The sequence below is a fragment of the Equus przewalskii genome, chromosome 3 (assembly GCF_037783145.1).
Source record: "Equus przewalskii isolate Varuska chromosome 3, EquPr2, whole genome shotgun sequence".
Classification (NCBI taxonomy): Eukaryota; Metazoa; Chordata; class Mammalia; order Perissodactyla; family Equidae; genus Equus; species Equus przewalskii.
This window is the reverse complement of record NC_091833.1, coordinates 89,582,607-89,594,268: the sequence shown is the minus strand read 5'-3', so window position 1 is coordinate 89,594,268 and position 11,662 is coordinate 89,582,607. Positions and strand designations below refer to the sequence as shown.

Below are 11,662 nucleotides of genomic sequence, written 5' to 3'. Positions count from 1 at the left end.
TGCAGTGGGATGAAATGAGATACCTATTAAAAGACTAATATAGTGTCTAGCTTATAGATGCTCACTGTATCACTATTATTAGACACTAGTTTTCTTTCCTCCTGTTTTATAAAATTACCTTGTGGGAGGGGGATTATGTAAATATCCAGGGGAGTTGGAGTCCATGACCACGAGGTTCCTTGCAGCTCTACGTGTAGGATGAACTGAGCAGTAACTTTACCTTGGAGCAGCCGTGTTTCATCAAGGGCTGGGACCATTGTTTGATAAAGATACGACACCTCTCTATGGTCCTCTGGTCTGCTAACTGCAGTGAGTGAAAGGATGAAGAGGGCAATGCCTGTTCTTGATCACAAGTTTGGTCCCAAGCTCATTTTTCATGTACTTTTCTCCCGTTATTTCTAGCTGCTTTAAATTCTCCAGCCAACTTCAGGGATGATATGGGTTTTATGTGGGGCCTTATGAGGAAAAAACAGGACCCAAAGAAAACAAAGAAGTTGGAAGTCTTTTACATCCAATCAATACCCTGCAAGTTGGAAGAGTCTAGTCCTGTGTGATGTCGTAGACATAGACCTTCTTTCCCATTTGGAAAGCAGAAGTGATAACCAGCCTTCCACATCTGTGAACACAGGCCTGAACATCTATTTTCCAAGTTACTGCAGATGTCAGCCAGGACCAGAACTGGACAAAACAAGAAAATAGAGGTGGTATGTTGCAAAGAGTACTGAGACAGGGGCCACAACGCTGGATCCCAGATGTAGCATTAACTAGTGACATGACCTTGGACAGGCTGTTTCTCTTTTTTGAGCCTTGGTTTTCTCATGTGTAAAATGGGAATAATACTAACATGATCAATATTTTCTGAAGAGGAGAAAATGTCTGTGAAGTGTTTTACACAGATATAAAAGCAAAGTTGTCTCCAAACTATAAGGCAGGGCCCACCTTTCACATTCATGCCCCCTCCTCCGGTTCCCTTTTCAGTTTCTTTCTCTCTTTCTCCACTTGTAGAGCCCACAGTTCCTCAGGGTGGGAAATAAATCTAGTTAATTCATAACAAAGTGTTAGCACCATGGCTGACTCTCCCCTTATACCATCTGCATGCTAATGAATGAATCTCTGGTTTTAAGATAGCAGACTTTTGCAAAGAGAGGATGGAAGATGGCAGGAGAAGAATGTATGTGCATGGGGGGAGGAGGAAGGTGAGTGACCGGGTACCCTTGAGTAGAAACCTCCCTGATAACCCAAAGACAGCAGCCCACTCTACCTGATGCAAAGCTGGCTGTGCAGGGAGCCCTTTAAAGCACGGACCCACAGAGAATGTGAAATTCTCTCTCCTCTGCATCCTTGGTCTGCAATGACACTGGCAGATGCTAAACTTCGGCCTGTCTAGAACAGTTAATTAGGTTATAGAGGCTGCCAAAAAATCCCAAAGTCATTCTAAGAAAGTGCAACACTTGGAGATCAGAAGCAAAGGTCAGAAGACACAAACACTAATCCGATTTTTAAGAGAGAAGCCATCAAATAAGCAGGTGGGGAGGAGGGAAGAAAGGCAGGCAGGCAGGTCCTTCACAATCTGGGAACTCGTCAGTCTCTTATAAACAACATTGAGATCAGGCATTAAGTGTTCCTGGGTACTTTCTCCAGTAATAAATACTATACACTCATAAAGGATGAGATATATACATATATATGAATATATAACCTGTTCCACAGGGCTCAGTTCATCCCTCCTGGGACACCAGAAGATCTTTCAGAGACTTCCTTCCACCTGGGAGTAATGAGGCTGGAAAAGGGAAGAGGATAATTTGCTAAATGGAATCAGCTGTGAACAAGTACCTGCGTCTATTCAGGGCTTCTTTATTGGTTGCATCAAATTATTACAAAGTAAGAACTGCTGTCTGCCCTCTGGTTCTCAATACTGGAGAGGTAGCCTTAAAAACCTAGAGACGCAATTCTTCCAAAAAGGTTACCTCAGAAAGTGTGTGTTGGGGATGGGGTGAGGCACCAGAATAAACAGCAGTGCGTAGGACTTCACTGCCACCAGCAGGGCCCAGAAGAAGTGCAGGCCAGGAAGAGAGGAGGCGCTGCCTACAGTAGAAGCCTCAGGTGAGAGGAGAAAACTTGGAGCTGAGTGGCCTTCACCGTGTGCCCAGCGCCTCCCCAATCTCAAAAATTTGGAAAAGCTGTTCTTCTTCTCTCAAAGACGGGAGTTCCTGCCCTAAAGCTCAAAATGACGGGTTTGGAGAATAAACTCCAATTAAGGCTCCAAACCCTCCCTCCTCCCTTCCCCCACCCCACAGCACAATCACACTTTTATTCTAAAAGGTCTTCCTGCCTGTCGTGGGATTTGCAGTATTTCGGTAGGTGCAGGGGAGTGTGGCCCAGAGATGGCAATTTTACGGCTGGGACCAGACCCCTCGCGCCCCGACCCCAGGTGGCACAGTCCCGCGTCCGCTCTGGTCACTGTGGATCAGCGTCAGTTGTAGCCGACTCTGGTTTTGCACTGACGGAAAAGCGGCCTATCGCCCACTCTGATTTTTCGCACCCCGCCCCAATGCGGGGCCACCTGCACTTTCCAGGACGTTGCGCGGGGCGGCGCTCCCCGGGGCCCGCACCCGCCCGCTGGGCAAGCTCTCGGCACCCGGCTCCCGCACAGCCGGCGGGCCCCGGAGCCGCCGGGCTGCCTGAATGACTCGGGGCGGGAGCAGGAAGAACCCCCTGGTGCCTTAGAGACCTCGGAGGGCTCCCGGCGGAGAGCAGCTCTTGGAAAGGTTCCGCGACCAAGCGGCGCGGAGCACGTGAGCGGCGCAGCTTAGCTATAAAAACCTCCGCTCTGCTGCGCGGGAGGAGCGAGCGGAGCGGCGGGACGAGGCCACCTGCGCCACGAGAGAGACAGGGCGATGGTGACACTCCCTCCAGGACGCCTGAGACAATCCGAGTTGTGATGCTTCAGATCCTCGGGGTCTGGGCTCTGTGCGTGCGTCTAACTTTGAGGCCAGATTCCAGGCACTTAGGCAAAGCCGCGCAGACGCCGACACGCGTGCATTCCCGAAAATGCTCAGGGCTTGTTTGACCTTTAGGAGAGTTGGAGGAGTAGCAGGAATCTTGGGCTAATTTCTTTCTTGTCCTCCACGGAGGAGGCAGCCACGAGCGCTCGAGCGCATCCTCAGAGAAGCCCAGGAGGCCCCTGGGCGGCCCAAGGCCCCATCCCCGCCACCCTTTAAGCCGCGGGTAATTCTTGCGCCCCTTTGGCGGCAGGTTCCGGTAAACTAGGCACTCCTCTCGTAGATAAAGTTTGGTCTGCTCCTTCGCCCGCTCAGTCCCCGCCGCCGGGGCGGCCCCCTCCTCCCCGGCAGGGACGGGCAGAGAGATGGCCGCGGGCTGGGCGACCGGCGCGGGCGCTTCCCGGCGCAAAGGGGCGCCGCGCGCGTAGCCGCCGCCACGCTGACCTCCCGCTCGCGCCGGCTGCTGCGCTGAGCTCCGGCAGCGAGCAAAGGCAGACGCCCAGAGGGACAGGAGGCAGCGGCGAGAGGGGTCCGCGGGTCCGTATGGCCGCTCCCCGCCGGCCGGTGGTGTGCGCCACGGAGCTCGCCGGCGGCGCCTCGGGCTCGGAGCGGCTCTGAGCCGCGCCGCCTGCGGGGATCGACCTAGCTGTTCCGCGGAGGCGCGGGCAGGAGCCCGAGGAGCAGACGGCGGCGGCTATTCCTCCCAGAGGGCGATGTGGCCGGCCGGTGCGGGCACCAAGCTGCCCTGTCCCCGGGACTCTGCGCTCCGGCGGGCCGCTTTCTCCGGAAACCTCACTGCCCTGCCTTCTCACCTCCTGCCCGCCGGCCGCAGCGTCCGGGTCTTCATCAGCGCCAACCCTGAAGGTGAGTCCCTCGCTCGGATTTGCCCGTCTGTCTTGTCCGTCTGTGCGGCGGGAAGCGGAGACAGTGGCCGCAGCATAGCCGTGTGCGCCGTGCGTCCCCTCCGCTCGCTTTCTGCGGCTAAAGCCGACTGCCCTGAGCGTGTGGGAATTTAATTTGAATCACTTCTTTTCCCCTCGCTCATCCCTCTCTGCCTGCTGACTTTCCCTAGGACACTCATTCTCGCCCCCTGGGTTACTTCGTCGGGTCGAGCTAAGAAACGTCCAAGGCATTAGCAAACGCTTCTGGAAGCTCCAACCTGCCACCACCACCACCCGCTTTCTCTTTCTTTTAGTGGTTTCTTTTCCAAGGTTATCGCAGACGCAAAGAGTAGCTCCTCTCGCTCTGGGTTCTGCGGCAGCTTCCTGAATGGGGGCTCCTCGCTTTGATACTTGTTCTGCCTGAGGCAAAATGGGCATGGAGTTCTCTGAGACTCGCCTCTCGCGGATGCGATGGTGCCCTTTGTCTTGGAGGCCGAGGAGACCCCCGCCTTGTGAACCGAAGGCAGGTAGAAGTCGAGGCGAAACGCGCTGTGGGGTCCCGGGCGATGGTTTCGCGGGTAAGCCCTCAGGATGAGCTCATCTCCACGGTTGGGTCCCGGGCTTGATCTCTGGGGACCTGGAGCCTGGCCTTCTCAGTCGTGTTCCTGCTTAAGGCTGGGCACCTGGTAGGCGCTGGCTGAAAACTTGTTGATTTGTTGAATTCACAAATCACTGCGACTGAGCGCCCGATGGTTAATTCCTTGCTCATCACTTGCTTTCAGTTGTCAGTCCTGAATGTTAACTTTCATTCCCAGTAAGTGAAGAGAAAGTAAGATGCATTTGACTAGAGCTGGATGAAACTGCAGGAATTGCTCTTTTCTAGAAAAATAAATGTTGGGCTATAAGATGAATTTATAGGACACTGAAATAGACGTGCGAGATCTGAGACTAACTTTTTCTGCACTCTGACAAGCCTGGGGTCTGACGACAAAGTAAAGGGAAAAAAGAAAGTTGACAACCATTTGAAAACTCAAGGCTCTGGTTGCTTGTGAAAAGCATTCAGAGAGGACCAACCAAAGTAACTTCCTAAAAAATTGTTTAAAAAAGCACTAGCAGAAACTTCGGGTAAAGCTCGCATTATGGCAAGGGGATTGGGAAAAGACTCAAATAGGTGACCCACAGTAGTTAGTATTAGAAGGACTTTGTGCTGTTGAGGGAGGGCATGACTGTCCTTTTATCAGTTTACAACTCACTTTCACAGAATTTAATAATTAAGGAGGCTCTTCGGAAGTTACAGCACAGTAAAAATCCTTTTATCTCAAATATGTCTTCCAGGATTTTTACTTAAATGTGGATAAAGAAAACCATGGAGATAAGTGGCCCATTTAAGGACCTAAGAAAATCTACAACTTAACTTTTCAAAGATGTTGTTAAACCATTTTTAATGTGTTTGAGAGAACTGTGTTAGAAAATGTTTAGTCTTAAAATTTTCATCTCTCTTAAGCTTAAAAGGAATCTCTTGAAGTGTTTAAATTTGCTGATGTAAAACTAGCTAAACTGTTTTTCTTTAGACAAATTGCTTCTAAAATACAGTGAATTCGGTTAACATCATCAGTTAATTTTTTCTTTAGACTTGTAATTTCTAGGATAGAAATCAATGAAAATGAATTTAAATTGAGTCAGCTTAACATTGAAGATTCAAGATTGTTATTTTTTTAAAGCCTGTACACGTGGTTTTTCAGATTCTCTAGTTTCTTGAAATAAAAGCTTTAGCATATGTTAATCTTAGGAAAGCAAACAGGAGGGAGTTGCCCATCATGCCTTCTGGCCACTGTTTGAGTTGAGCAGCTTGCACATTGATCTTAAAGACCAGAAATGTGAAGCTTACCTGAGAAGTTGCAATAGGGACAGGATCTCAAATTCTATCCAAATTGGAAAGCCATGGGTATGTTGAATAGAAAAGATGGAGGTGGGTATTTTTTAGGATCTGAACGTGAATTCAGCCTTGCAGTCCTGGTAAATGCTCTGTCAGAGGCAGCGTTTTATCAAGAGATCTTTATGATGCAATTCAGGAAGCAAATGGTTGTGTTTTGGTACGATCCAATATTAGATTCTTGGCCAATACTCAAGAGCCTCTCCACTGTCAAATTAAGACAAAGAACATTATCTCTTACTTTCCTTTAGAAGCGGAAATTCAATTTATGCTCTAAAGCTGCTTTGTGTTGAACTCATAGCAATACTTTTAAGAATCTAGCAAGGGTTTCCCTTAGATTATTGCTTTCATAGATATTGCTTTACAAGGCTGTATGGAATTTCCCCATCAGTAATAAAGATAATACATGTATTTAAAATGGAAAAATTACTTTCCCATATAGTAGCTCATTCAGTATTTTAATTTTGATTTGCATCCTCAAACCCTGTGAGGATAGTGGACCAGAGAGTGTTCTGTTTTACAGATGAGAAAACCGAGGCTATATGGGGTTATGCTACTTGCCTGAACTCATATAGCAGAATGAAACAAGGTGGAGCCTGCAGGGGACGCAGAACATCTCTCTCAGTATTCTTTGGCTCCGGTAGGTTCATGCCAGATTTCTGTGATATATCTTACCCCATATGGACAAGAAAATAAGCTAGGTATAGTGGGTATGTGCTGTCCTTACTCTTGAAGCCTGAGCTGGAAGAAGCTGAGTAGCAGGAAGGAAACATGGCTGCCCCAACCCACTTCACCCCCACCGAGAGGTAGCCTTAGGGGAATTCAAGGAAATTTCAGAATGTTCTGAACTCTAATGGACATGTTCCTGTCCCAAAACATGTCTGCATCTGACCAGTCCCCAAGATATGAAAGACACTGGAAAAGAACCAGTGAGGGGGAGGCAATAGTATTGTCCTGGATTCTCTTACGTGGATAAGCCTTGAACTTCATCTAGTCTCGCCTCCCACCCACTGTAGCAGTCCCATCTGTGGCATCTTTATTAATCCTTAGAAGTTTTCTAGTCTTTTAGCCGCTGTCTCTCTGCCAGAACGGAACTTATATCTCCTTAGAACAAGGATTCTAAAATACATACAAAATCCGCCACTGTGATTAGCCGGAATTGTCCATGAATATGCAGAGGAGAGGAGCCTGCACAATTCTCTGCCTTTTATTGAAATTCGAGGGGGCCTAATAAGTTGTATTTCTCTTTCCTGCCTCAATTCTTAACCTATTTAGAGTAAGGTAATGTCTTAGTCATCTTGGGCTGCTCTAACAAATACCACAGACTGAGTGGCTTAAACAACAGACATTTATTTGTCACAGTTCTGGAGGCTGGAAAGTCCAAGATCAAGGTGCTGGCAGATTTGGTTCTTGGGAAGAGCTCTCTTCCTGGTTCTCAGATGGCCATCTTCTGAGACCAAGTCTCTGGTCTCTCTTCTCTTTCTTATAAGGACACTCATCCCATGATGGAGCCCTACCCTCATGACCTCATCTAAACCTAATTACCTCCCAAAGGCCCCACCTCTAAATACCATCACATTGGAGGTCAGGGCTTCAACATAAGAATTTAGGGGAGATACAAGCATTCAGTCCATAACATTCTGCTTCTGGCCTCACAAATGTCATGTCCTTCTCGCATGCAAAATACATTCATGCCATGCCAACAGCCCCCAAAATCTTGACTTGTTCCAGCATCAGCTCTAACATCTAAAGCTCAGAGTCTCATCTAAATATCTAAATCAGCTATGCGTGAGACTCCAGATAGGTTTTTATCCTGAGGCAAAATTCTTCTTCAGCTGTGAACCAGATAAGATACATGCTTCTAGAATACAGTGGTAGGACTGGCATAGGATAGACTTTCTCATTCCAACAGGGAGAAATTGGATGGAGGAAAGGAATGAAGGGTCCCAAGCAAGTCCCAAACCTAGCAAGGTAAATTCCCTTAGATATTAAGGCTCCAGAATAATCCTCATTGGTTTGATGCTCTGCCTCCTGGACCCACTGGGCAGCAGTCCTGCCTCTGGAGCTGTGCAGAGAGGGAGTCGCCCACCAAGGCTTTGGGCAGAGGCCATCTGCCCTGTTGAAATCCAGGCGATGCCTCCCCAACCTTTGAGAGGAGGCAGTGCTGAAGATCTCTGAGTCTCCTTTGGGGTCATTCTTCCTTTGTCTTGAAGAATAGCGCATGTTCACAGCCCAGTGGCTTTCTGGTCCAGTCCTGTAGGATCTAATTAGTCTGACAGTTTTCCTTCATTTCATCCTGTCTCTGTCTCCTTCATTTCAAATTCGCTGTGTTTCTGCTGAGGTGGTCCATGGCTCACACCCATACTAGTTTCCTTATTGAAATGGTGGTTTACCCACACTCTAAGTGTTCTCCTCAGAACAAGCTTTCTCATTTTTTGCAATAAGGATAGGCTGAGAATTTTCCAAATCTTCAAGTTCTGGTTCCTTTTTGCCTAACAGTTCCTTCCTCAGTTCGTCTCTCTCCTTTTATTCTTTACGACAAGCAGTCAGGAAGAACCTAGTCTCTCCTGCAGTGCTTTTGTAGAAATCTCCTCAGCTAAATATTGTTTTGTTGCTTGCAAGTTCTCCCTTCCACAAAACACTAGGACACAGTTCAGCCAAGTTCTTTGCTACTTTATAAATCACCCTTCCTCCATTGACTGATAACTTGTTCCTCATTTCTGCCTGAGACCCACCAGAATGGCCTTTACCATGCATATTTTATTCCTGATGATTGATGTATTCTCTAAGAAGATGGAAGCTTTCTCTACAGCTCTCCTCTTTTCTTTCTGAGCCCTCACAGGAGTTGCTTTTAATAGTCCCTTCGTGGCATTCTTGGCTTTTTCTAGCATGCCTCTCAGAACTCTTCCAGCCTCTATACGTTACCCAGTTCCAAAGCTGTTTCCACATTTTTAGCAGCAGCCCACTTCTCAGTACCAAAATCTGTCTTAGTTTCCTAATATTGCCATAAGAAATTACCACAAACTGGGCTTTAAACAACAGAAATTTATAGTTTCATGATTCTAGAGGCTAGAAGTCCAAAATCAAGGTGTTAGCAGAGCCACGCTCCCACTGAAGGCTCCAGGGGAGAATCCTGCCTTGCCTCTTCCTAGCTTTGGATGGCCCCTGGCAGTCCTTGGTGTCCTTGGGCTTGTAGCTGCGTCACTCCAGTCTCTGCCTCGGTGGTCACAGGGAAGAAGGCTGTGTCCTCACATGGTAGAAAGAGAACTCTGTGCCTCTTCCTCTCCTTATAAGGACACTGATCCTCTCATAGGGGTGCCACCCTCATGACCTCATCTATACTTTATTACCTCTCAAGGGCTTCACCCCAAAATACCATCACATTTGGGGTTAGAGCTTCAACACATGAATATAGGGGGACACAAATATTCAGTCCATAACAGGTAAGGTATAAAGCAGAAGGAAGACCACAGTATTGCCTTAATACTGATAAAAACTGACGCAGGCCCACCTTCCCATATCTATGATCCTTGAGGCCAGATGTGATTTTGGAATTCCAAGTTTTTTAAGATTTGGGGGGGAAACGACACATACGCTGTTTATTATGTGTGTGTGGGGGGGTGATACCCCATAATCAAATATGAATATGTCTGTAAGGAGACATGACTTGACTCTGTCAGTGTTGTACGGAACTGTCTGCAGTGCTGGAGGGTCTTTGTCTGTGTTGTCCTGTATGGTAGCACTAGTTACATATGGCTGTTGAGCTTTTGAAATGTGACTTGTATAACTAAGAATCTGAATTTTTAATATTATCTTATGGTAAATGATTAAAAAGGCATATGTGGCTACTGGCTACTGTCTCGGACACAGTAAGGACTGTAAGTAGATTCCTGTCAGTTAAGGTCAGGTTCTGCCACCGGTGACTCAGGTCACTTCATGTTTTGCTGCCAGATGAATTGGGGGAACAAATTGTGTTTTCAACACTTTGGGGATTTTGGAATTGCAGGTGAGAGCTGTAGACCTGAATTGGGGACTGTGGCTTTTAACTCTAGGAAAGTGGGTTTTCCAGTACTGAACCTCGGAATTGTACAGACTTACTCTCCCAGTCACTCTTAGCAATGGACAGGGCACATCTGCCCTCCACCCCACCAGTGGAAAGAATTGACCCTTTAAAATTTGAGACATGGAGGAGTAGAGAAGAAAGACAGCTTTACTTACAAGAGAGAAAGAAGGGTGGTTTCTTTGTGCTCAGATTTTCCTTCCAAATGCATCCATCAGATTAAGACACTTCCTCCCCTCAGGAGTAAGTGATGGCCTGTCCAGGGCTACTGTGCTGTTGGATCTGCCTCTGTGTATCAAGAGACATCTTGGAGTGGAGAAAAAGATACTCTAACATCTATTGTTGTACATTTTTCCACCCACTGGATTTATGCACTTGTCATCTTTGAGGGTTGTGCACTTTTTTCCACAGTATTAATGATGAGGTGCTCAGTCCATTCCCACCTAGACTTTTTCGTTTGCATGATTTTGCATCTTCCCTGACTCTTTTCTCTGTGTCTTTGGGGTCTTGGTAGGAAAGTTCTCCATTTTGGCAGAAGCCACAGTGAAGAGAGAAATATTTGCCCTATAGTTACTGCAACTAGTGGCCATGTGCTCCTGGGCGAGGGGCACAAAGATATGAATCAAGAAATTCGTATGAAACCTATGAACATTCTTCACCATGGTGGTTCTTACCATCCCTACAATGCTAATTATTTCCAAGGCCCCCTATTTCTTCATTGTTCTTCTGAGTAATCAGAAAAAATACAGTTAAGCACAGCAAAAAAAAAAAAAATATGTACGTGTGTATATATACACACAGCTGTTTTGATACCCTAGAAACATCTTTAAAAGCTAAGAGTCTCAAAATAATAGCCCGAAATGCTATTTTATGATAAATACACGTAGGACATTTATAATAAGTGAGTTCTAAAATTTTGGTGGTTGTATCTTCAAGTCCTTCAGCAAACATTATCCAGGCAGGGGAGAGTGTTAGATACAAGTACAGACTGGAAAGCCAGACTACCTGGGTTTGAATCCTCAGTCCACCACTTAATGCTTGATTTCTTGAGCAAGTTGCTTAACTTCTTTGTTCTCAGTTTCCTAATCTGTGAAACCGGACGATAATAGCACCTGCCTCCCAGGATTATTGAGGAGCTTGAATGAGCTAATAGATCTAAAGCACTGAGAACAGTGCTGGGTGCCTAGTAAACATTAAATAAACATTTGCTATTATTATTATTATTATCTTTGTTATTATTAGTTTCTGCTGTGATTCAGAGGCATGCAGGTGTGGGTATGCAAAGATACATCAGGCATTTCCTGCCCTCAAGGAATGCAGTCTATGGAGGCATATCAGTTAGACCTCAGTAGTCAAATAAAAAGCACTCCAGATACTTCGGGGAACTAGGTGCTCCCAGAAATTATTGTAAGTCTCGCAGGAGTGAAAGGGGCACCACTAGGCGTTTAGGTGACTTTGCTGAAGTGGTCACCCAGAAGGCAGGAAACTGTAGAATCCAGTGCTACTGTCACAGCCCCCACTGGGTACTGGGTAGCTGGCCAGCTTCTATAGACATGCATCTTCTGAAACTGTGTGTCAGCCACCACCACATCTGGTGGCTGAAGAACTTCCCTGGCTCCCTTTCCCCACCAGACTTCCTGCATGTTCATCCCTCTGACAGAACTGAATTGCATTTGGACCCTGGCAACAAGTGAGACCAGGAACTTCCAGGCTTCCAACCCCTAGGCTACAAGGGAGAGAAAGGAAGGAAGTGGTAATGGATACTCAACACCAAGAAACAGTATCC

At 47.0% G+C, this 11,662-nt stretch overlaps 1 protein-coding gene across 1 annotated transcript in view; it reads left to right on the top strand.

Annotated features, from left to right (window-relative positions):
* Positions 1–2,608: 2,608 nt before the first annotated feature.
* Positions 2,609–11,662, top strand: part of NWD2 (NACHT and WD repeat domain containing 2) — a 161,256-nt gene continuing 152,202 nt past the window's right edge. Inside the window, exon 1 of the mRNA XM_070612971.1 lies at positions 2,609–3,866. Within this exon, the coding sequence (XP_070469072.1) occupies positions 3,716–3,866 (151 nt within the window). The 5' untranslated portion in view covers positions 2,609–3,715. The remainder of the gene's footprint in view (positions 3,867–11,662) is intronic.